Here is a 26,419-nt window from a genome sequence, read left to right as displayed (position 1 = left end):
CCACATGCACTATAGATACAGGGAGAGGAATTGGGCGGGGGGATTGTTATTTAAGCGACATTGCCAGCAACATAATATGAAAGATACAAATTGTATCTCTCTATCTTCCCTACTTTAGCTCTTAAGCATGTGCCCCTCTCTCTCACCCTCTCTCCCCTCCCTTGCTCTCTCTTGCTTGCTCCCCTCCCCTTCCTCCTCCACTCACTCTCCCCGTCCTACTCTGCCTCTCAGGTTACGATGACTGGGGGGTTTTCTTGCTCTCATCTCGTAGAGTGTCTGTGTGAGTGTGGGGTGGAGGCAGTGGTGTGACCGACTGTGCGTGTGTGTGTCTCCCTCTGCGCTGTGCTGTGTCCTTGTCCCTGCCTCCTGGCAGCGAGGAGCCACCCAGCAGCCGGTCTGTGATTGGGCAGGGGAGTGGGGTTCTTGACACAGCGTGGTGCTGACTGCTTTGGGACGTGTTTCAACAGATGGTCGAGGTTAGAGAGTGTCATCACATTGGGGAGAGGATTAGAGGAGAGAGGTTGTCTTCCAGGAGCTGTGTGGTCCCCCCTACTCTTGAAACCAAGTCCCAGCACGAAGATACAAACCCCTCCATGAGCAAAGGCAGATCTGGTCAAGAAGCGTGGGGATAAAACTGAGAGGAATCGTATCCTTGCCTCTCAGTCAGCCAGCACTTTTCTCTCCTGCCTTCCAGGTACTGTACAACTTTTTTTACTCTTTCACTTCTTTTTTTGTCAGGTTTCCAGTTCTTTTGCAGAGCGTGCATGTTGTTGTTCATTTAGCAGTAAATTTCTGATTCACATTACAGTCCAGGAGTCAGGTATAACTCAGTAAGTCTGGACTTGTGAGCTGCGCTGTTCCTGCAGCCTGTCTGTGCTGCCCGTACAGCAGCTCAGTGTGTGCAGGATCTCATAGTTTTCCCTGTGAATGACAGGAATTCCCTCGGTCGCAAATTCCTCCGTCTCAAGGGATTAGAAGGCAGCACATTCCATTAATGTCATTTTTTCCCCCAGAACATGAGCGTTCATCAGTTCATTTTCCATTTTCCGAATGCCGATTATAGGAGCGTGAAAGGTAGCTCCATTACATTTTAAACTGTTCTCTCACTTAAAAGTATGTAACTGTCAGTATGGTGCAATCTATAAAAGATTACAGGTTGTGTTTTATCATGTTCTTATTTTAATGGTGTCATTTTTTTTATCATACAGAAATCCAGTACTGAGTTTAAATTGTTTTCCTTTTCTGTAATAGCAAATTAAGACACTTTTTTTTCGACATTTCCATAAATCAGCGTGGCATTTAATGTTCCTTCACTTCAGGCCAGATAAGTTTTTTTCATAAATCTCATTCAGAGTGCACCTCTGGCAGATCGTGTCAGTATGCGCTAAATGGATGAGCTGCTGAAGAGTTCTTTCCGGACAAACTGTCAAAGCTCAGCAGAGAGGGAGAGACGCCGGGAATGTGCACCTCACTTTAGCTATTTAGCTCAAGTCAAGTGAGAAGCGAAACTTGCCAGTGAAGTGGGAATATGATGTATAGTATTTATGCCTTGCTGCAGGCACTATGTGTGTGTATGAGGCATTTGCAAATGGAGACTGTGCAGCTGTGAAAAGTTGTGTGAACAGCAGCTGGGCTGAGAGGAGAGAAGGTTGTATGGGTGAAAGCTGCTGCTGTGTGAATTTGTGTTTACCTTTGTAAACCAGCCGTAGCTACACTTCCTGCTTGTTACTCGAAGTATTTAACACAACCACCAACAGGTAGTGATTAGTACTGCTTTAAGACCTGTAGAGTTGTTTGTATGAGCTGATTGTTAGAATCAATCAGCTGGAGACATGACCGACTGTCGTTGCTTTTGCGGTCTTAAATTTTATTAGGAACACCGAGTGAAACTGAGTATTAGCAAGCTTCTTAATAAAGAAAAAATCTAAATGTGGGTACATTTTGCCCCTGTCTGCTGTGTGTGTGGTACATTGTTGAAGTCCATCCAAGTGAACGGTTTGACTTTAATGTGTACTGGATCACTGTGCTCACCTACAAGTCTGCAAAAACCAGGGAATTTATCCTTTTGACCTAGATGGCAACATTTTACTGTGGTCCCATTCAAATCCAGTTCTTTGAGTAGACTGGCTGACTTACATTTCAACACTTTGGCAGTGTCCATGTGTATTACTGAATGCGAGGCTGGAGAATGATGGGGAACTTTAACTTGAAACTTTCGCTACTGACAAGACTGATCCGCAAGCAACGCTTAGACTCAATATTCTGATTAACTTACTCGGAACACAGCAAAGCAGCTTTGGACTGCTTTAAAACGCCATGCCTTATTGCCAGCGCAGAAAAGAAGATAGATCCTTTAAACAGTTTCTAGCTTAACTGTGGTACAAACAAGCGCATGAGCAGCTGCTGCAAATAATTACATTCTGGGGGGTAGGCGCTTGCCAAGACAAACGTTGTTCCAGTAGTCGCTTTGCCATCATTCAGATCTGCTTGCGGATGTATGTGCGTGTGTCTCTCTATGGGTGTGAAAGTATTCAGTGAGCTAATTTGTTCTTCTGATTAAGCATGCCGAGAGACTGGGTGTAAGTGAATGCTACCAAAAGTGCGTGCGTCTGTTTAAATACCAGCAGTGGATCAGAGATTTCCCAGACACGCATGCCATCTCATCATGAACAGGGCCAACACATTCATGGAAGAGTGATTACTGCAGGAAGTGGAAATGGCTCAAATATGCATATATGTGTGTTAGTCTAATAGACTGAACAAGATCTGTTTAAACGGGATGCAAACACAGTTTTAAACTTTTAGGTAACGCTCCTGTGGGAAGTCACTTTGGAGAAAAGAGGCACATGTAATGTCATACTGATCCAAGTTTCTCCATTTGAATTTTTAGCTTTTCTATCCTTACTTGTTCCTCCAAATCAGAACCATGTTAGATGAGCTTTGATTTGACTCTGCTTTTTGTTGTCGTCTCCAACTCATTCATCATGCTGCATTGCTTTGTGAACTTGATCCTATGTGACAGGAGTCAGATTTCTGAATTCTGTCATTTATTTTTTAAAAAAGAGTTTAGTTGGGATTGTGGTGACACAGGTTCTAGTATTGGATAATTATTTTGAATCAAGTAGCACTTAATCAGTTTAATTGGATTGAGACATCTTTGCTTTGAAGTCCAGTGGAATGACACTAGTTTAGTTTTTCCCCTTTTTCCCTCTCTGGAAAGTACAGAGAGCAGTGCTGTATAACTGTAGTTTGTGTGTGTTCTCTTGTGTGTGTGAGCATGTTAAGAAAAGATTTCCTAAACCACCCTCTCTCCTCCAGAACTTGTTTATCTCTTCAACTTAATGATAGTGTTCCTCATACTAGCCTGATTGCATAGTAGCGCTTGTGTAGATTGCACAGTCCTATCACTGCAAATGACCAGCATTTGAACAGTGAGCATTTGGCATGCTTTTATTTATGTGGGATCAAGAAAGGCTATCTTTAGATGAGTCAGCCACTTTCCCAGTTCCTTTGTTGACCTTACTGATCAAACATTGTTATGGAGTTTTGATCCATTTGCAAAGTGCACGTTAAATGCAGTCTTTTTTTTTTTTTTGTAAATTTCAGGCAGGTATCTCAAAAGAAATCTTTTAGGGGGTATTTGGGAGCTCATGATAGCACCCCATATGTTTGTTCAGCTTGCTATTTGAATGAGAGAGGTCAGGGCATGCAAACATTACATCCATCTCATTATTGGAGGGAATTCCTTATCCCTCCAACCTTTGATGTGGTATTTAGGACACCGTAAAAGGAGCAGCAATCCAGACACACATTCAGTACTTTACTGTTTTCTATGGCTCTCATCCCCTTTGTCTCGAGCCTCTGCCTTGATGACTAGTCAAAAAGGAAAGATGTGTTTTATGAAGAAAATGTTCAGTAGGTGGTTCAGCGACACAAAAGCCAGGAATGACCCCAGACAGCCCGTGCAATTGTGGCCTGAGAATTTACACAACAGGGGTAAATGCGGGTTTGCTAATGGTGGCTAAAAGTGCACTTTAATGGGTAAATCCTTGGTGAGAGAGGGAGACTGAGAGAGAGAGGGTTTTAATGCTTTTTCTGTAATGTTCACAGCAGCGTTTGTTCAGATGTCACTGCACATAGATGCAGCATGGACTTTAGAGTGAGAAAGAGAAAGCCAGGTCAAGAGAGCCACAGAGGGGGAAGTGGAAGCGGGATAAGATAAAGGAGAGGCCAAGATCAGAGAAAGGGAGGTGTGAATGTGTGATAATGAGGGGACGAAAGAGAGAGTTTTAAAGTGGAAAAAGATGCAGGGAGGTTGGATAATGTGTGCACTTTTGAAACACATGGGTACAAACATAATCTTCTTGCAGGACAGGGTTGTACAAAAGACAAACACAGAAAAGCTATTTACACACATAAGCACACTATGCACGAGCTCACCCCCTCTGTCCTCCACCTCCCAGAGGGCTGGACAGTCCCTGCTTTGTCATTTCTCTTGTCCAATAATCCTCCTCCCCAGGGAGAAGCAATCTGTTTTAGATTTGAAAGATAAAGGATCCTGCCTGTATCACGTACAATTAAGCAGCCGTCAGAATGCGTCGGCGAAAGTTTGGAGGGAGAAGTGCTGCCACTGGGGGGTTGCCCCTTTCATCCGCCGCCTTTCCAGAATGGATATAATGGGGTGGGAGGGTTGGGGGGATGTTGTTGGGTGGGGAGGAGGCAGAGGGAATGAATATGTTTCCTCACCCCTTCATTGCGCTCTACAGCTCGACTAATAGAAGCCAGCATGCGTTTGTTTCAGCTCTTCTGCTCCCTTTCTTTCCTTCTCCCCTGGAGCGAGCAAACACATTCAGCTTCTGCCAGCGCTCTCCCCTCCTCTGCCTCTGTGTACGTACACGCACAAGCGCTTATATGCGAGGACTTGGCCGTGTTCTGCTGGTCGCCTCCAGTCCTGTTTGACCTTATTTGATCAACACGACTCGGCCGTGTGGATGCAGAATGGCTGCATCTTTAAAGTGTTTGAACAGCAACTTGCTTTATAATGAAAAGCTCTATGATGGCATGACTCACATTATCGTCGTCTTGGTTTTCTCGAGTTGCCCGTGGCAACTTCAGCTGATTCTGCCTGCTGTCTCTTGAACATGTTTGGATGATGTAGTGGCTGCATTCTTCTAGGTTTGGCTCAAAAGTAAAAGGCCTGGAAGGATTCGGATGGGTAAGCTTCCTGTTCAACGCTACGCGAGCTAATTTATCTTTTTATCGAAATCGTGTTTTATTATTTCTTTATTTACAATGGAATTAAATATGGAAATTTTGCCAGAAAGGATAAAGTTAATTCAATTACAAATGACGTTGCTGCGTGCTTTGGAAAGCCACACACTAAGCCAGAGGCAATGGAAAGGAGATCTCCCCTGCGTACAAATTACAGGTTACGTGTCTGTCTGCGTTCAAGTCTGAGTGATTCATTCTCTGTTTGAGTGAATGACACGCACTCACAGAGTACATGATATCCAAATACCCGGCGTTCACACACACACATATCCAAAGGCATGATTGGGTGAGAGGGGGGGGAGTGCTGAACTGGCACAGGTGCAATGAGTCCAATACATTTTTATGAGTGGTATCATGTTGGTGTGTCTGAGTCATTGAGAAGTCTGTTTATGACATTCACGGTCACACAGGCTGGTTCCCATGAGCTATGTTTGTCTATGATTCCCAAAAAATATGCCTCCACATGCTTCACATTTTGGGGGTGTTTAGTTTCATGTGCCAGGAGCCGCACTACATTTAATAGAAGTTTCCTTTCTCAACTGTTACCACCTTTTTCACTCTTTCACAGAAGTAGGGGGATTTATAATACAAGATTAAACTAATTTACAGTCACCTGTCTAGAAGCTAGATGTAATAAACAATGATGAATTAGCATATTCTAAACAAGGATTTCATTAAATTGTTTTTATTGTCAATTAGTAACTAGTGGACATTGACAGAGTAGCTCATTTGTTCCTATTAAACAAATTCACCACCTTAGAAATCCTTTGCTTTTTCAGTATTCACAGAGTGCAAGAGAAAAAAAATAAAGTCACACTTTTCACATAAGGGAACAAAAATCATCCATCAGGCTTGGTGCATTGGCTCTCTCTGTGTTTCTCTCTCTCTGCCATCATGTTGCTGATTTCATGGAAAAGAAGTCAGTCTCTTTATTCTTGACAATTACCTCAGTGGAAACCCATTGAAGCAATTTGCCATAGCTCTCTTTTGTGGTAAAAGAAATAATTTATCTGGGGTATATTTGACACGTCAAAGAGACAAGAAAGCCACCCGTGAGTGAGCAATTCATTCTGCTCCCTCTCACTTTCTGGAGCACTTGTACTCTGATAGAGTGTTTCTGATGGGAGTGTGGATTTTGACAAGAACGTGGCTGGAGGAATATAAATGCGTTTTTATTTCATTCAGCTGAGGTCGTCTGTTGCTAATGGTTTCCATTCATGGCTTAGAATAGTTTAAAAAAGAAAACGCTTGCTTTAGGCTCATATAACTGTGGTTGCTGATCCTCTGATTGTGATTCCATGTTTTCATATCACACTATAAATCAGTGGAGTGGTTTCCCTTCTGTTCACTTTCTTCTCTGCTTCCTACCCCCCTTACCTTTTTCCCTTACCCACGTGAACAGTAAATGAGCTTTTCCATTTGTATACTTGAACCTCGTATACAAAGCCAAGCTTCTGCCTCTCTGGATATTCTATCTTTTCATTTAATCACAAACTAACTCAATCATGTTGAGATTGGGGTTGTATAAAGGCCAGACCATCTGTGGCAGGACTACTTGTTGCTCTTGTCGCTGAAGATGCGTCTGAGTAGTATGCAATTTCAGTTTAGGTCAGTTTTATTTATATAGCACCAAATCACAACAACAGTCTCCTCGAGACCCTATTGTAAGGTAAAGCCCAAGCAACAATACAGAGAAACCCTGCTGGAAGTCTCTTCCTGTTGAAAGGGAGTTTTTTCTTTCCACTGTCACCAAGTGCTCGCTCATAGGGTGTCGTCTGAATGTTCCTTGAGGTGACTATCAGTGTGATAATAAATATATAAATAAAATTGAACTGAATTGTTTTAAACCAGACAAAACCAGTGAGACAAACAAACTAAAATAAGGACGTGATGAAGGACGCCCTTCAGGCCCTCGGGGAAGAAAGCCGAAGGCAATAACATGCTATTATATAACACGTGGCTAGCTTACTTGGTGTGGTCTCTGGTTTAACTTGCTAACCTAAATTTGTCAGATACAATAATAGGACTTTCCACACGAACATTAACAAAAGTCTTAATGAGACTCTTCCGACAGAGCAATGTGCCATGTGTGGAACTCTTTAAGCTTAGCTCAACACAGTAGAGAAAGGAGGCGCTAACTTGTGGCACTACTTTGTTTTAATTACTGTGTTAAACTGACATGGAGGAAAACACTGGATTAGAAAGAAAAAACTGCCCAGCCCTCCTCCACCTACAGTTGTTTTATATACTTTGACAACGGTACAGCAGAGGTTACCAATAGGTAAACGTGTAGCACCAGCACATCATAACGTTATATATAAAATATATTGATTTTAAGTATTACCACTAATTTTAAATCATGGAGGCAGAAACGGGCCTCTTGAACTTTCTAAATTCCAGTCCGGTTACTGAAAGTATGATAGCTGTGTGTGAGTGATTGCCATGGATGCCTACATAAAGTTCTTGGTTTAGACTCAAAGAACTAAATAGCTGAGGATATGAATGTTTAAATACAGACCACCGTCAGACTGGGAACACACCCATACATAAATAAAATGTGACCTTTTGTGTTTTTTAATCATTTACCTCCTAATGTACTCAAAACCCACTCATGTTTCCAATAGGCTGCTTGTGGGCCCACAAGTCATTCCCACTTTGAAGTATTTTGGACCCGGATTCATTTAATTATACATTAAGATGCATCCATAATATTGATGGAGTGGAATGACAGCCATGGCACTACAAAGGGTCTCTCCCCAGGTCCGAGAGAAACATGTGGGGTTTAACTAATAGCTGTGAATGCACTAACTCCAGGTTCATGTTTCACTGAATTGAGGCCATTCTTCTTCATTAAAGTGGCCTGCATTGTACCCCAAACAAACCACATTCCAGTGAACGGGAAGCTTAAACATCTGAAGTTTTATCGTTTTTAATATTGAACAAAACAAAGATTCTGATTGTGCCTGTCACAGTAAAGGGTTTTGTAGCCATAAACGTGCTGGAACAGTGATCTCTCTTCACTACTTTGCACTTGGGTTTTCTCATTGGAATTTTTGCATAAATCTTACACCAACTTGGGCATTTTGGTCAAACAAATCAATGGAGTTAAGAGTCTGAAAACACCAAGGTTTGAGTCTTTTCCCAGTGCCTACCCACAGCCAAGTAAATGTACTGGGACAGAACTCTCCTTCAGTCGGCTCAGTGTGGCTGACGGGTGGGCCTTGATGGGTACAAGCGCTGCCCTTGGCCTGCCGGGCACAGCAGGCCCTGACACAGGCTCTCCTCAGTATAAAAGTCCCCCGTCAGCCCTCATGGCAGCAGACCAGCTGAATTCCCTCAGATTACAGAAATATTTGGACAAACCTCCATATTAATCTAAGTCCTCGTCTTATTCATTTTTTCCTCTCTGAAAGAAGGAGTGCAAAACATTGTGTCTTTATCTGTTAATCAGACCAGCCTGTAGTTTAGCATGTTTTATATCCCGACTCTGCGATGTTTATTTCTTTCTTTCAGCAGTTCTCCTATGGTCGAGGAATGACTATGTACTAAACGATTTTTACTGTTATTGCAAGTCATGCAGCCTACAGTCGCAGAGCAGCCTACAGAATTCAAACTATGCTGTTGGACTATAATTCCCCTCCATTGTTCCTCTGTGACTTGGCTGCCATAGAGATGGACTAGGCAAATAGCGAGGGAGCAAGAGAGAGACTGAACAGGAATAAGGGGGGATTTGAGGTGCTTTGAAATGGCCATTGTCCTTAATAGCAAGGCCTTTTTATGAATGACTGATTTACTTTAGAGGAGCATGGCATCTGGTTTGTGTTTGACTTGCATCTTGTTTTGGGAATGTGAACCCCCTCACCTCCAAACTCTCTGTGTTAACTTGGGCAAGATCCTCCTCTGTGAGCATGCATGCGCTCGTGGACAAACATGTGGCTGTTAGAGATACGCGAACTCTCGGCTGTCATCCTGCCTTTTTACATAAGAAGTCTTTCATGTGCGCTCTTGGGTAATCTGCTACTTTTCAGTCACAGCTGATAAATGTATAGACTGCCGCTCCTGAACGAACACGACTTAAGCCAGATGCAGACCATTGATGAAATGAAAATGTGGGCCAATCACAACCAGACAAGACTTTTGTTGCCTTCATACCTCTGTTTTCTTTTTTTTTCTCTCGCTCTCTCTTCAGACTTTCACCTCTTAACCCCTGTGTGTGGGTAGCCTCAGGTTGCTGAGGTTAGGTTAAACAAGCCACCATCAAAGCCATAACACCACTCAGGTCGGAGGAGGGTCAGGACGCAGCAGTGTGTGGTTTGAGGCCCTAACAAGAGGGCACAACTGCCAACCAGCCAAATACTGCTGCCCTGCATGGCTACACAAGCAGCAACTCTATTATGTTCAGCTTTACTCGGTGCACAAAGCACAGCTGTCTGTATAGACATACCAAATTACCGAGCAATGCTGCATGTGTTGTAGGAAAGCAAGTAAAAGAGCTGTTTTTCTACAAGTAAGAGAAAAAAATACCCTCATGAAAGCAAAGATTAGTACGGTGTTGAGGTGTGCTAAAAGTGTTGATTGCCATTAATCTGAAAATTGCACATCTTTTATGTATCTGGCAGCTGTGCATCTGAGACTCCATAGTGGCCTTTTTGTTTCAGTCCTTTTGAACTCCTAGGCATGCTGCGTTCCTCCCGTCCATGCCCAATATTTCTCCCCCCCAGCTTAACCATGATGAGTACAGTAAGGGCTCATTTAAAGGGTCATTACAGCTAATCCTTCAAAACAAAGAGTAAGGAGAAACAATGTGCTCCCTAGTCCTCTGACTGTGTCCAGTAATAAAGACCTCTTGTTCGCTCCACAGATGTATAGAAGTTGCCTGTTCTGCTGATATCACGCTACATGACATAAATAAATGAGTCATTCAAAATGAAAGGTTTGTGAAAATGACATGAAAATGATCTGCGAGGGATCGTGAAATTGGAAACATGAATTTGAACTCTGGAGGCAAAAAAGAATCAGTGATGATAACAGAAGATGGATTTGGAAGCCTAATAATAACTTTCACATTTCAGAAGTCATTCATATTGTTTTGTGTATTTAAAATGTACAAAGTGCCTAATTTATGCCGATCCCTGAATGTGCCTGAAGCCGTTAACTCTGTGTAACACTTTGTAAAGCTTTTGTACAAAACGAAATACACACACACGTGTGTTTGTACACACACAACTAATGGAGTTCATTCTGACATCTAGCAGTAGTTAAATAGGTGTTTAAACTATCCTGTCTGTAAAGCTTAGACACACTTTCAAATCTGGAGCAGATGTTTTTATTATACATTTTAAATAGAGCATATTAAACTATAAAGCATACCGTGCTGCTCTAGAGCGCTCACAGGATGTATTCTATATTTAAAACAAGCCAAATTAAATCTTCGTGTAGAGTGGACCTGTCTGAGGCAGAAATTGCTGCAGGGCTACTTGTTTTATTCTGATAAAAGCACCACGATGTGGTGCATGGAAGGAATATCTCCTAAGCATCCTTGGGCAAATTACATTTTTAATTCAAGTAAAATCACCTTTTTGCCTCTTTCTCACTCTTGCTCAGTGAATTGGAAACTTTCTGCATGAACTAAAGGTCACAATATAGCCTGCCATCTTTGCTTTATAAACAGCAGTTGCTTATCTCGACACTCTGACATGTCCTGTCACTCAGCTGCTCATTTCCTCTAGAGGCTTTACGCTCCATATGTCACATTAACATGAGGAAGTCAGGGCACTGAGGATATGATGCCAGCATATACTTGGGTTTTCTTTGATGATGGGTCACTTTGAGAAGGATGATCGAATGACTCAAGACCTGTAGAAGTCCTTTTGCTCCTAAGTGAACCTCAGATGGCCTAGTGAGCAAAGTGGATCAGGTGAAATGGACTACGAGCGGTAGTCCAGAAAAAGGGGAGGGGGCCTGCATAATAACAGCCCTCATTCTATTGGGAGGTTTTGTGTGGCGCTTTATTAGCCCTGCGGTCTCAGTCATTTCAGACAGAATAGCTATTGACTCCACTGTAGATCAGCACCACAAGGTTTGCATCAGACACCACAATGAACCTTCTTGTCTGTTTTGTCTAAGATGCAAGAAGAGGCCATTGCTTGGAATCGTTGGCATGTAAAATTGAATTTGCGCTGGGTGCTAACATTACACTCGCTGGCCGACTGGCTTACAGCTGATGTCAGGTCTTCCGCAGCTCTGATAGAAACAGAGACTTGAGCTTTTTCTAGATATGGGTTATGTGTCTTGTATATGGGAAGCGTTCCCAATTTGTGTAGGAGGACTTGGATCCACACGGCAGGAGAGTGTGTTTTTTGTGGGATAAAGGCTCGTCTATGAGTTTCTGCGTGTCACCATGTGTTTGTAAAGTAGTTTGTGTTGTGTGTGTAGCTCACTGCAAGGTTCTGTGCACTCTGCCACCTCGCACCAGAGGGGTGTTTGTCCAAACGGCGCCAGTGTTTGCACAGGGCTGTCACGATGACTGGGCTGGCTGGCTAGTCCAGACACAGCTCGTCTGAAACCCAGTACACCAAAGTACTCTTAAAGCTCTGTCTGAAGCTCTGCTTATCATATCTAACATCTAACTGGAGAAGCAGCTGAAATAAACAGCGTAGTAGAGCAGGGTCAACATTGGGAGGTGTTGGGTGTTGGAGATGATTTGCATCTATCTGATACACGACTAGAGTAGGTGTTTTAATTTCCTGATGCAAATTACCAAACAGAATCTTTACCGTCCTCGACTACCATCCGAACAACGCAGGTTCGTTCATTCTGGGCTATGCGATAGATCAAAACACTTCATTAAAGATACAAATCATTTATTAGGGTTGTTACTCTCTGCTGATTCGGACAGGCCTTTTGTGGAAATGATGGTAAGGGCGGAGCTACCCAGTGGGGTTTGGCCGGGCTCAGGTGTCATAGACCTGCCATTTGTTTTCAGGCCATTAACCCAGAATAGGGAGCAGTGTGGTGCCACTCAGTGGGACTGCTGTCCGCAAGGCACTTTTTCACAGGTGGTGATGAGGTTCTCATTATTACTGCGTCACGGTTCATCTCACAGGCAGAAGCCATTCTTTCACATATATTTTATATATATTTGAAGGCATCTTTGAATTCTTATTACCTTTTATCTTCATTCTGTAGCACAACACTACCGGTATAATGTTTTGAATTTCTTTAGACTGGCTTTTCATTGGTACGGGAATAAAATCTGAGCTCAGGTTTGTACTAATATACATTTTACTTTACTGATCACTGGAATTTAGTTGGAGCATTCAGCTATGATGACTGTTATAGTGAGCAAGAGGCTGCCAAGTGATGACTCAGTGGTCATCTGTGATTCCCGACAGTGGCGTTGCAGTTAATGTAGTGGAACCCTCTCCCTGCCTCCAGTGCCTTTTTTCTCCCCCCACTGGCCCTGTGTCATGCTTGACTCACCAGGGGGTGACTTTTGAGTGGCAGGTAAAAGGGGGGCCACAATTGGCTCATGCAGGCAAGTGGTTCTGGGTGTGCAGCCAATGGCCTAATCTCATCACAGTTAGCTAAACAGCAGCTGTCCAGTAGGGATGGAGACTTTCCGTGCACGATTGTGTTCTCTGACACAGTAGAAGAGTGGAAAACCAGGAAACGATAGAGAGAGATATAAAGAGAAAACTGTAAAAGTAGGGGACTCGCGGGATTCTCTGAGGTGAGATCTGTGTTTCTAGATCTTCAGTTTATTTGTTTTTGTTTAACTTTGACAGAGTTGAGTATTTTCTTTTCTTTCAGATCAGGGAGTTGAGGTTGAGGGATTTTGTGTTCAGTATTAATGGAGTTTCCATCTGCACACAGCATATATTTGAACTGCTGAATAAGATTTCCTTGCTGGACAGTTAAGGGCTAAAGCCAATCTGTTTTGGCTTCACTGTTTGTGGATAAACTGTTCTGTTTGAGTGTGATTTGTGACCATCTGCACAGAAGTTACCTGAAGTAAATGTGCTTAAATGTTCCAACAGGGATTCTGGCTTTCTGCAGGTGCAATGCAGTTTTCTCTTCCACTACTGCAAAACTGACCCTAAAGTTTCACCTCCCACCATGCTTATTGTTGTAATGTCTCCATACATTTTCCCCTCTTGTCTCCCCACAGTCCATCACTGCTGCAAGAGCTGCACAAGTGTGAGTGAGCAGCCCGGCTGGTTCTCTCCCTCCCCTTCTCTCCATTAATCTCCTCCATCTATCCATCCTCTGGCCTGTTATTTCAGTCACCATGCTGATTCACTGGCTGTCCTGGTTGGCCCTCCTGTCGCTGGATTGGGCTCCAGGCAGCTGGGCCTTCACCACCACCAGGGCTCAGGGCCTCAGAGGTCGCATTCAGAGAGACCGCAGAAACATCCGGCCCAACATCATCCTCATCATGACTGACGACCAGGATGTTGAGTTGGGTAAGGCTGCCTGGCAGAAACCCCTGGTCTTCCTGGAAATTTTCATTTGGCTTCTATTTTTTTCCCTATTTAAAAGAAAAAGTGCACAGTTTATCTAAAATTCAGTGTTTTTTCCAGTCTTCAATCCTCTCTGTTCTAATGTGTTTCTTTGTCTTTGTGGTGATTTGCATCAGGACTTCTGTAGTCTTTCTTGGCACATTAAATATTAAGTAGAGGCCATAAGCCACACCGGAATGGCCATCTGGTCTCTCGTGTGCTGAATTGTAATTATTTGCCTTTCAGAGGACTGAATCACAGATTAAGTAAATACGAGTGAAAAACAGTATTTGCGTGTGTTTAATAAGATTTCACTGTAACTGTACAGCACTGATCACGTTACCTCGCCCTCCAGGTTCTCTACAGGTAATGAATAAAACCCGCAAGATCATGGAGGATGGTGGCACTTCTTTCACCAATGCCTTTGTCACCACACCCATGTGCTGCCCGTCACGTTCTTCCATGCTGACGGGCAAGTACGTCCACAACCACAACACCTACACCAACAATGAGAACTGTTCCTCCCCTTCCTGGCAAGCTCAGCATGAGCCGCGCTCCTTTGCAGTCTACCTCAATGAAACTGGCTATAGAACAGGTTTGTGAATGCACACTCACACAAATATAATTGAGGACTCTTTATTTCATGCCTGTGGTGTGTGGAAAATGGCAGTTTTGATAGTGACGATGGTTCACCTGTATGAGGTTCTCGGTTCTGATTAACAGAGTGTCAGTCACTACTAGCTCTAATCTCCTCCTGGCAACGCCATTCATATGTTAGTCAATGCAAATTTATACAGTAAGCTAGACTCCACAAACCTGCCTGCCTGCCTGGCTGTCTGCTGTGAGAAATGCAAACACGTTGAGCGTGCCAGGTCGATGTCGTGTCTCATCAGACACTGTCTGCCTGAGTGATGGGCAGGCGTTGAACTGGGCAGCTCAGTGGGGTCCTGTGGGCTGCAGCTCGACTTGTGGTTTTGGAGTCGTTGCGTTAGTCTGCAATTAGCCGTCTCTGGGACAGCCTGGCTTCCTGCCCAGCCTATCCGAGAATGTTGTCAGGGAATCCAGGGAAAAGGAGACAAGCAAAAATGTTAAACATCACATAAGCGCAGATAAAGTCGCACAGTCACACAATTATGTTTTTTTTGGTTTTTTTACAGGCATCGCCTTAAGGAAGCAGTGCTTGTAAAGACTGCATATATAAAGAAACTGCATATTAAAAGAGGCCCATCTCTCCTTCTTTCTCTCATCTTTTCTTCTGCAGCCTTCTTCGGCAAGTACCTCAATGAGTACAATGGCAGCTACATCCCACCTGGGTGGCGCGAATGGGTTGGATTGATCAAAAATTCCCGCTTCTATAATTATACTGTCTGTCGGAATGGTTACAAGGAGAAACATGGTGCTGATTATGCCAAGGTATGTGTTCTCATAATTCATACGAAAAGGCTCTATTAGCTCAGTCCCTAATTTGTTTTGCCGTTATGACTTAATATTAAGACTTCACATGACAAATTGCAGGTTCCACTCGCTTATAAATACAGACAGTGAAGCAGCTTATGGCTGTGTGGTGATTCAGGATGGCAGGAATTCTCTCTTGAGGATTAAAGGGAACGAGCTGGGTTGACGCCTCCTCTTTCTGCAGCATCCTTTTATTATGATGCACCTTTCCTCAATATTTAGACGCTATAAAAGTGGTGCATCTTTATGAGAAGCCAACTTGACAACTTGTGACAAAAACCGACCTGCACTTGTTTTTGTCTCTCACTCTTATTCTTCCTCTTTGTGTCTCACTATCAAGTTTTGCAGAATGACTTTGTGCTGTAACACCACTGTTTGCTACTGCTGGGGGATGACTGTGGTTACACTGTCTTTTTGTAGCTCTAGATGGCATCGGTCATCAATCTTCCCCAAATGTTTTTGTAAGAGCTGTCAGTTTGTTTTCGCAAGTCCGTGCCAATATCTCCCTAGGTTGCACAGTGCTGGATATACAAGAAATCCATGTGGCGGGCTGGCCTATGAGATGGGCAAACAAATGTTTGGATTGCAACTTCTCTGCCAACTTGGACCAAGGTGTAAAATTACCCACAGGCTTGGGCCGGTGTGTTTACATGACACGGACTTGGTCAGCAGATTGTGGTTTACAACCAAATGGACACAATATTTTCTGTTTACTGCCAAAGCCCATCAACCTGCTGCCACCAGGACAACCGCAGTTCTTTAGGTTTGGATGGGGTGAGAAGGTCAGAGTATCTGTGCAGAGTGCATCTTGCACATCATGACACTGATTAAGCTACAGACCCTGCCCTGTGATTTCATCCAGTTAGGTCCTGTTTGATTTTTCTTCTGTAGGAGGATGAGTTAATTGAGGTTAAGGGTTTTGTCAAACACTCTTGAGTGAGATTTAGTTTCAGAATATCATCCAATGGAGTAATGCTTGTATTCAAATCCCATGACAGTAGAGCAACAACTCTAACAGCTGTGATATTATAAAGTGTCTCACTGCTAATTTGACAGATGTGCAATCTTGTAACTTTGAAAAAACAATAAATGTTGTAAATGTAAACCTATAAAACACTGGTGCATTGGCTGTCCTGTAGGTCATTTAAAAACTTATGAGGATTACAAATTAAATAGATGAATGATTTGGGGAAATGAAACCATGTACTAATGGGGTGCCGTTGGGTGAGTGCCACTTACTATTACCAATCAGCTCCAAAAGGGAAAAGTGATATTCTTCACCTCCCTGACTATTTTATAGTCACTGGCCAGGCATTCCCCACGACACTGTCACTTCCTTTTGACCTGCCAGAGCTCTCAGCAGCAGTGGCTCAGATTTGGGAGCTGGCAACATAAAGTGCACGGCGGTGCTTTGCCATGTGCACATAATCATCGGCCTCCACGGGCATGTACAGCCGCCAGGCCATTAAAGCTGGTCTAGCTGTAAAACCTATTAATAGAGACAAGATGAATCAGCCAAACCCACTTCTGACATTTCAGGGAAATCACCCGTTACCCTTTGATTCTCAGCCTGGCACTCCCTTTCATTTGTTGTATGCCAGGCAGCAACAACAGGTACAATGGTTGGTCTTCTCTTGGAAACTTGGCGAATGCTACTGTAATTTCAGTTCAAGGTGGGACTGCTGTACAGTGTTGTGACAATTTCACATTTCCTGTGTCTAAGCTCTTCACATTAAGTTACAATTACATTCATCCAGTTGTTCTCTCTTTGCCTGTGGTGTTTAATTTAGAGAAACACAGCATTTGGCATCTTGAGAACTGTTGTTGGCACTTGAGTCTACTTTCTGGTTTGATCCCTGGTTGCTCCGGTCTGTATGCCAAATATCCTTGGGCAAGATACTAACCTCAAGTTGCTCTCCCATGCATCCATCAGAGTATAAATGTGCGTAAATGTCAGATAGAAGAAGCATAGAAAAAGTGCTTGTATGAATGGTGTGAATGGGTGCATGAGGCAAATTGTATAAAGCGCTTTGAGTGCTTAGGTAGAGGAGAAAAGTGCTGTATAATAACCAGTCCATTTACCATTTATATTACCCAAAGCCAATATCTCAGTTTCTTAAAAGATATTTTGTTGTCACTTTGTGTGAAAAAGACAAAAGGAAGCAGGGAGATGTAGCAGAAAGTGGGCAAAATTAAATGAAGTTAGCAGAAAGCAAATTTATCACAACATGCTATTTAAAAGGGCCTGGCCCCTCGCCATCAAGTGGTGTCACATTCAATCGTGCAGAGATTCACTGATGAGGCAACTGCCCACATACTGTATACACATACGCACACTCATTTACACACACACAGGCAAGCTGCCAGCTGTTGACTCGACAGATTGGTACCGTAGTGTACTCAATGGCCCCACTTCATATCCCCAATGGCCCCTCTCAATTTATTTGAAAGTGACTAGACGAAGGCAAGCAACATGTCACGGTGATTGGACTGCAAATGAGTTATGAAAGCATGTGTTGTGTAATTTATTTTCTTTTTTTTTGGTGTATATTTTCCCTCAGTTCCATATTTATTTCTAGGTTTTTTCTTTTAGACTTTTCGCCCTTTTAACGGGCCTTATTTTTGCTCTTCTTTCAAAGGACTATTTCACAGACCTAATCACCAACGACAGCATCAGCTTCTTCCGCATGTCCAAGAAGATGTACCCGCACCGTCCCGTGATGATGGTCGTCAGTCACGCTGCTCCTCACGGCCCAGAAGACTCGGCGCCACAGTATGCCGAATTCTTCCCGAATGCTTCGCAGCACATGTAAGCAATACTGAGGCTCACATTATCATACATGCTCAAACATATACACTAATCAGGGTTTTGACACAGGAATTGTAGCCTTAGAGAAGAATGAAAAATGAGTGTTTAGGGCCCAGATTTTGATTTCAGCCTTTCTCTCATTAACAGCTAAATTGAGTTTTTGCGATTTGGTTTGCCTAACATTATTACAGTAAGTATGCACCCCAATCCCCACGAGATGACAGGTTGCTCTGAAGCCGCTGGGGGCGACGACTTGGCAAGCGTGAAATCAAAATGATTTATCATCCAAGAGTAGCTGAGGCACATACCATAGGGAAGATCGGGAATGGCTTTTTAACGTAGCACTGTGCTCTATGCCAAACCCACACCGGCCTCCAGCAGCTCTCATTGAGTTAAGGCAGCGCTGCAGTACTTTGGGTTGTTTCACTGGCACCAAGCCCTACTGCCTCACTGCACGGCTCAATGTGTGGAGGCATGGTGTTTTAGAGAATTAGATTTGGACTTGAAGACTCAATACTCCCTTTTCTTTATGTTTCCCAGAGGTTTTAGTGTTCCTGCCTCTCACTTTCTGTCACACTTAACATTGTCATCTATTTATACTACCCCTCTGTCTCTCTATCTGTATATCTCTGTTTCTGTCACTCTGTTTACCTCTCCCTCCTTGTTTCCCAGTGTCATCTCCTTCTCTCTTTCCAGCTCGCTCTGCTTACCCCTTCCTCCCCGCCTGTGCAATTCGCAAAGGACTTCCTGACCCCGTCCATATCAATCAGCAGTTTCGCCCTGGAGCTCCTAGGACCAGAGGAATGCATTGTGCGCTCTGGAACACCCTTTGTGGCATTATTAATTTATTTTTAGCTTGAGTCTCCGGGTGAAGGGGGTGGAGCTGGGGCCCACGAGTGACTAAAGGGGTTGCCCCAGTTATTGTGTGTGTGTTTGTGTAGATTAAGTGGTGAGATTACTAAGGAGAGCCCAGGTGGTTGGCATGGGTGGGTGTTTGTTTGACTATAAACTTTCATAACAGCTATGGAAACACTTTTTTTCCGATGTTCAAAAATTTCTTTTTATAGATGGGAATATTCTTGACACTGTTCCATTTTAAATTGGATTATGGAAAGATGACTTTGTAGTAGATGCCATCTACAGCTAGTGTGTTATGCACAGAGATGGAAAGAGACCGCGTGGCAGTTAAGGAGGAGCCGCTTCATAAATCAAAACAAGCGTCTGTGCTTTTGACAGCACCAATAGCTGGGGATGGTTTGATGTTAATGTCATTAACATTCCTCAGGTGCTTTTACTCTCTCTCAGATGCGAACTATGTTCCCGACCTATTTTAAACACCGTAGATTTGGTGCGGTTTGTCAATGGCATGTCTTTCCCTGCAGGGAGTGATAGATGCTATTCTGGCCATAGATTAACAACTTGCTTTATGGAAACTCTCTCATCTTCAAGCGTGCTTTGTCTTTTGTGGGGTTTTTTAAGGTTAGGAGGCATTGTAGGGTGCATGGAGTGCTCCTGTAAGCCGAGGATAATGTAGACAATAAGGTAGACCTACACTATATGCAACAGTATGCAGGTGTGACCTCTGCTACGGACTGGCGTCTTTCCACTGACATCTACATTCCTGGTTCCCTGGTGCTCAGCGCCCCCATACCTTGGTGGCCCATTGCCCAGAGACAGGTCCCTTTGTGGGTCTTATTAGACCGCCTGCTAAGTGGGTGAAGAGTTCACCCTTCTCACAAAGCAGTCCTGAGGAGACGAGGACAGAAGGCAGCTCAGTCACTGAGGGCAAAGTAGCTCCCAAAGCAAGTCTTCATTAAGTACGCAAATTTTGAGGCTTGGGCTGTTTATTCAGGGGTAGAAGCTGTTCATTTATAAAGTGGATTACTTAAAGCTGAAGGGACACAACTTCACTGCTTCTGAGATTCTGTGGGTTTCTACGTACATTATATATACTTAGTGTATATAATTTGTGTGCTATTTTGCTTTCAACTGCAGAAGATTTGCACAACATCAGATGTTCCGCTTCCCTTTACTGCAAGCAGGGGAACACTTTCCTTCAGCTGAACACAAACTTAACAAACGCAAGCACTTTTCTCTCTGTCTTGCCTTTGTCCAGTCTTGTAATTCCCCATTTTCAAATGAGCATAACTTCTTTGCTTTTTAGACCAGAAGTTGTTGCAAACCCGACTTTTGGACCTATTATTTTCTTAAGCATGTGCCAATCCTCAAATGACTTGTCTTTGCCAGGAGTGTAGTGAAGCGAGGAGACTTGTGTCTGTGTGAGGAGGAGAGATCTGGTCTGAGAGAGGTGTGGAAAAACAGTCAAGGTGCTGGGTGCAAAGTATTAAGACATTTTCCCCCAGCAAACTGAGCGGCTATTGATGCTTGTCAAGCACAGTGGACAACTGTGACACCTGCTGCTGAGCAGAGGTTTGTGAAAAGTAGCAGACAGGTGTTTTTGGCATCTTAAATGTTTTCCCCTTGGCTGTTAGGCGCTCTGATAAGTCGCATGTGGACACGTCCAAAATGTTTTTCGGACTTCTACATGAGTTAAACGGCAACACAATGAAAATGTTTGAGCTATCAAACCCAAATAATGCATTTTTTTTTAACATTCCCGTCTCCTTTCTCCTTTCCTTTTGCCCTTTCAGCACCCCGAGCTACAACTATGCCCCGAATATGGACAAACATTGGATCATGCAGTACACGGGCCCCATGAAACCGATCCACATGGAGTTCACCAACTTCCTGCATCGGAAAAGGCTACAGACGCTTATGTCTGTGGATGATTCAGTGCAGAAGGTATGAGTAATTATTAATGGATATGTAGTTACTGTAAATAATTGAGTAATCTACCATGGATCATTTTACTGATGCTTTTTTTTCACACAGATTTATGACATGTTGGAGGAAACTGGCGAACTGGACAACACTTACATCATTTATACAGCAGACCATGGATACCACATTGGTCAGTTCGGGTTGGTCAAGGGCAAGTCAATGCCTTATGATTTTGATATCCGTGTACCGTTTTTCATGAGAGGACCGAATGTGGAGCCTGGGGCAGTGTAAGTAACTACGCAAATTTTTCTGTTACTATAAAAACATTCAGTAAGTCTTTGCTGCACTCTTGTTGTCTTCTTTGAGTAAACTTCTGATATTTCAATCCATCAGTTTTATCACTTGAAACTTAACGTCTTTCACGCTTGTACTGTTCCAGAAACCCTCATCTGGTGCTAAACATTGACCTGGCTCCCACATTTCTCCACATTGCTGGACTGGAGATCCCTCCAGACATGGATGGAAAGCCCATCCTTAAATTGCTGGAACAGGAACGGACTGGCAACAGGTTTGTGTGGATCCATTATGCCATGCTGTAATGGATACTATGTACATGTAATTCCACAGCGTGCATATGTGCAACAACTCTTTCTATTGACTTCTATTGAGCAAATGCAAATTTCCATAGCCAAAATGATGGCTTTTGCTCCAGCTGGGCAGAGTGGGTTTGGGGCAATTTGGCAGATTTTCCTTGGCTGTGGGACTTTGGCTGGGAAACACTGAGTTTCTTCTTTATGAGGTTTCCTGTAGAATTTGTTTGCAAACTGAATCATTTTTTGTCTCCAGCAAACCCACTGTACTAACCGTGTATAAAAGGAATGCAAGATTATTGTGCCTTGCACTATTTATAATAAATCTGCACGAAAATGTTTTTACAGAAAAACTTAGCACAATCCCTTTAATACTAAAAGAGCATTACACCCGCAAGGTCCTGTTCTTGCTGTGATCAACTTCCATAATTCTGACAAGCTTTGTTCCCACCGTGCTGTAGCTGATAGTCAGTGCATAGGCCATATGAAGCTTATAAACTTTGTACGTTTTGTTTTCCCAGATTCAAACCAAACCGGAAACCCAAAGTCTGGAGAGACACATTCCTTGTGGAGCGAGGGTAAACCGGCTTTCTTTATTCCCTTTCCACACCACAAACACATCCGTGTCACTGTGTGTCACATGAACCTGATGAAAACATTTAAATGAACCCGAAATGTGCAGGGCTCGGTGCGTGTTCCCTTTTCGAGCAACGCATCTGCTTTTCGCGGTTATTTGTTATCTGACAGACATTTCCTGACCACATTCGGCTTGGACGGCAGTGATGGTGTAACCAATTGAAAGTGTTGTAAGTTGTTTGGCGAAGCTAAAATGCCTGGAAAATTATGACAGTTCACGCAAGGGGCGCTGACACATGTAACCAGGTCATTTAGGGGGGAAAAAAGAAAAGAAAAGCTATCGAGTCTTTGTCTCCTCGGAGGGGAGGGAGGGGTGGGCTTGCATATATTAAGTACACAATCCTAGATCATAGTCCTAAACTTGACTTAGCATGCATCGATGGAGACAGGAGGAAGATACATTTCAGTAACATGGGAGGACTAGACATACACAAAATAAACAAAGGCTAGCCAAGCTCTGGATGATGTTACCTGAGGAATAGCTGGAAGCCTCACACTCAATCCACTCACAGGACATGTCACCAGCTTTCCCATGGTGTGTGGAATGCAGGAGCCACACTGCAGAAAACACTTGACTATTTCCCCAAGGCTGTTTTCTGATTCCATCCAGTGTGTGTCCTTTCACAAACCCTGTCAGTTCTTTATTTAACCTCCTCTGCCACAAGATATATGTTGCAGAAAATGATACCTCCAAGCTGTCAGTCCACTTTTGTTCAACGAACATGCTTCGCTGTGCTAACGCCAGGGGTACACTGACAGAAACATGACAACCGAGGAGAGAAATAATCCCGTCAAGCTCGACTTTATGATATACAGTTGCCCGAGGGTTAAAAAAAACATAGGTTGAAGAAACAAGAAAAGAAAGCCATGAGGGCACTGGTATGAAAACGACAGGCAAGAGAACAATTGCTGGCTGAAGACAGATTGTGCTGGCAGCACAGTCTAACTGTGTAAAAGGAGAAAAATTAAAATGAAAAATATTGTATATTACAGTGTCACATTCTTCTTTACAGCTGCTGTTACTGCTACATCACCGCTATCATTTCTCACACGTATTCAAGAGAATAAAAGAAGCTTTTGTTAGCTTTGCTGCTGCTCATGTCAGCCAGCAGCCTGCTGACATTTAAATCTGTTTCTCAGTTAAACTCTGAACTTTTTTTAAATGACGTCCACAGGTCCACTTTTCTTTAAGTGATAAGATTAGCCTCCATTAACTTGACTCTATTGACACAAATACAGTAGTTGAAGTTTTATCTGCAGTTCCTGCACCAGTCATGTGATATGTTGTCTGATTTAATAACCTCACATGACCTTACAGTACTACATCTGAGCCTGTGAAATGCTGAATGACAGCTGGGACTGACTGTGTTGTTTAAAACTCCATCTACGTAATGCAGCAATCAGGGAGGGTCTTTAACAACTGTTTGCTCTTTAATCACTCTTGGCTGAAGGCAAGATACGTCAGCCAAGCTAGCGTGTGAACATTGGCTGGTTCCAGCCAAAGAAGACGGCAACAAAAAATTAAACCCTGCAGTGGCCCTCCTGTGTAAGGGGACAGGCTGTTCTGTGCCTCACTGGCATCTTCATTCTGTCTGTGACTGCTGTGACTAGTCGAGGTATAATGGAAGAGGAAGGACAGTGGTGTTGGCATGGCCGTAGCAGAGACTTAGCCAGTGTTTGTGGTGGTGGTTGTAAAGGAAAAGGGAACGGGGCAGTTGAATTTGATGCCAAGCTGATGGACCCGAGCAGCGGTGTGAGGCTAAGCTGAACTCCATACCCAGACCCTCTGGCACTTACACACACTACATAAGTTATTCATTCACTGGCCATGAAAACGCACAAGGCTGGCTATGACAGAATGTAAAAACAGGAAAGTTTCATTCACCTTGCGTAGCAAACCGACTCCCTGGAAAAGTCACTCACCACTTGATATGGTTTTGCTTTTCTTGTTTTGTCGTGTAGGAAGATCCTGAGAAAAAAGGATGACTCAGCGAGTACTCAACACAGCAACAGTCTCCCCAAGTACAAGAAGGTCAGAGAGACTTGCCAGCAGGCTGAATTCCAGACACCGTGTGAACAGCCCGGACAGGTAAAGGAGAAACACCCATTTACACACAAGCGCATTTCTTTTTTCTGCAACCTTTTGACCACATGAGTGCCCTGATATATCCACTAAAGAAAGCTGATGCAATTATTTTGAAGTGACCCCTTAGCTGCCTTTTGAACTGTTCTACAAAGCCACAACTGGTTTATAATTGGACCGCTTTACACCGTTTTGTGTTGCGCTAATTGGTACGTCCCTTTGATCTTTGCCCATGAATTTTCTGGCAGACCAACAGCCAAATAGTAGAGGTTGTGGCCCCGGAACAGACAGGCCAGAATAAGACAAATTATTACAAATGTAGAATTGTAGTGTAGTAGTATGTAGTATTCAATTACAGAGATTTATAAGGGTTTGGCTAATGCAGTCCAGATCCATCATAACGAACACCTCACAGTGTGTATAACAATGAGTTATTATCAGGAGCAATAGGCATCAGAGGTGTATACTGCATCATATAATGCAAGTGAAAGCTCATCATATGTGCTCATAAGTACATCTAGTGTGTTGAAGTGATTGCAAGCAGAGATGGGCAGTAATACGTTACAAGTAACGTATTTTATCTTTTTTCAAGTAAGGAATTACTATTGCAAAAAAGGTAATTAGATTGCTGTTACTTTCCCGTAAGCACGCTGCATTACTGCGTTACTAAAACCGTGATTTTTTTTTGCGAGAGTGTCTCATGACAATGACGTAAGCGAGTGCGACGTTCGTGGCAACAGCTGTGTGCAGATCAACAATGGATAATATATCGAGTGCAGGAGAGAGTATGAGCGTGCAGCGTTTAAAGCGTGGAAGTACTGACCTTACTTTGAGTTTGATTCCGTAAAAAGTGACAAAAACATTAGCGTCCGCTGCTCACTGCGTGGGAAGAAAACTTCTTTTTACAGTGAAAAAACCCCTTAACTTCCGTGCAAGCACAGACAAACTCACGGACTCTTCCACTGACCGCTGCGGCACACCTGCACCAGGGAAAACATCCGCCTACTATACAGGTGAAAATAGAGCAACAGGACCGCTGAGTCTTTGATTTTATTTATTTTCTGCTGTGTTTTACTTGCATTTATTTGAAAGACTGAGTGTAAACACAAAAAATATTTTATTTTATGTGCTGGAATGTGCAGAAAATAGGTTTAAATGTTAAACAAATTTCTTCCAGTCAGAGAATGTTGCATATAATTTAATGTTTGCTTGATGCATAAAGTTAAAAGATTAAAACTAATAAAACAAGTTTTAAAAAGAGACTTTTCCATTTGATTACATTTTCTATGATGGATTATGTAGAAAAAGTAGAATTGGGCTGAAAGATCTATCGCTTTATTACCTATTCAGGTTGTAAATCGTGTTTTTAAAAGGTAACTAAGTAACTAAGTAATTAATTACTTTTGAAAATAAGTAATCAGTAAAGTAACAGGATTACTTTTTGGGGGAAGTAATTAGTTACTGATTACTTTTTTCAAGTAACTTGACCAACACTGATTGCAAGTAGCTTCTTATTAATGGTTTAACTATACCTTCATATAAGCAACCTGGAGGCCAGTGAAATGTTTCTTGCTCAAAGCAAACAAATGCTTTATCTCTCCTTTTCATCCATGCTAACAAATTTGATTACAGTTATCTTATTTTGTTAATATGGAAAATCTCAACATGGATCGGTCTCAGGATGATATCCTGAAATTCTATATTATATTATTCTGCTTTTCTGCTGCTGCAGTGATACTCTTATACCTTTAAAGCACTCGCAGGAGGGCGAGGGAGAAGGAGGAAGAAAGATGGAGATTGTTCTCGTCCTCCAGTGACAATACATCTCTCTCTCGCTCTCACGTCTTGTCTGATGCTGATATAACAGCCCTGTTTGGTCTGTAAGCTCTTCCAAAAGGAACCCGATCTGCCTTATAGCCCTTTGTTTGGACCCTCGTTCCCACACTCAGCCCTCATCATCTATACCAAACTTTAGTGATGTGTCTCTTTCGTTTACTCGAGACCCAACAAGCGGCACTACTCACAGCAATTAGCTTCAAAACTTTCTTTTCCCGGCGTGAATTCATGTTGGGAAATGGCGCAGGGGATGTCTCCGATTGTATGGACATGTATTTACACAATTACCCTAGTGACGCACATAGTATGGACATACCCAATGTGAAAACGATATGGCTCTCCGCTTTGTTTTCCAGAAACCAGACAGACCCAATTCGCCTCATGTTTTAGTTTTGGTTGATCTTTCTCGCTGCTTTTGGATGCCGTTCTTTCCCACAGGCTCTGATATGTCTGTTAG

At 43.0% G+C, this 26,419-nt stretch overlaps 1 protein-coding gene across 4 annotated transcripts in view; it reads left to right on the top strand.

The window, feature by feature from the left end:
- The first annotated feature begins 246 nt into the window (after positions 1-246).
- Positions 247-26,419, top strand: part of sulf1 (sulfatase 1) — a 34,784-nt gene continuing 8,611 nt past the window's right edge. The window contains exons 1-10 of one of the 4 annotated variants that reach the window (XM_084939235.1): positions 247-694; positions 13,442-13,736; positions 14,128-14,367; positions 15,034-15,185; positions 17,867-18,036; positions 20,688-20,838; positions 20,929-21,104; positions 21,257-21,385; positions 21,929-21,985; positions 24,006-24,132. In XM_084939235.1, coding sequence (XP_084795361.1) covers positions 13,562-13,736; positions 14,128-14,367; positions 15,034-15,185; positions 17,867-18,036; positions 20,688-20,838; positions 20,929-21,104; positions 21,257-21,385; positions 21,929-21,985; positions 24,006-24,132 — 1,377 coding nt within the window. In that variant the 5' untranslated portion in view covers positions 247-694; positions 13,442-13,561. Of the gene's footprint in view, positions 695-4,763; positions 5,216-13,441; positions 13,737-14,127; positions 14,368-15,033; positions 15,186-17,866; positions 18,037-20,687; positions 20,839-20,928; positions 21,105-21,256; positions 21,386-21,928; positions 21,986-24,005; positions 24,133-26,419 lie in introns of those variants that run through there. The other 3 variants (XM_084939234.1, XM_084939232.1, XM_084939233.1) reach the window with 3 other exon arrangements.

Source organism: Perissodus microlepis, chromosome 9 (genome assembly GCF_051167445.1).
Source record: "Perissodus microlepis isolate ML-2025 ecotype Zambia chromosome 9, ASM5116744v1, whole genome shotgun sequence".
NCBI lineage: Eukaryota > Metazoa > Chordata > Actinopteri > Cichliformes > Cichlidae > Perissodus > Perissodus microlepis.
The sequence above is the reverse complement of the archived record's forward strand: the minus strand, read 5'-3'. Positions and strand labels throughout refer to the sequence as shown.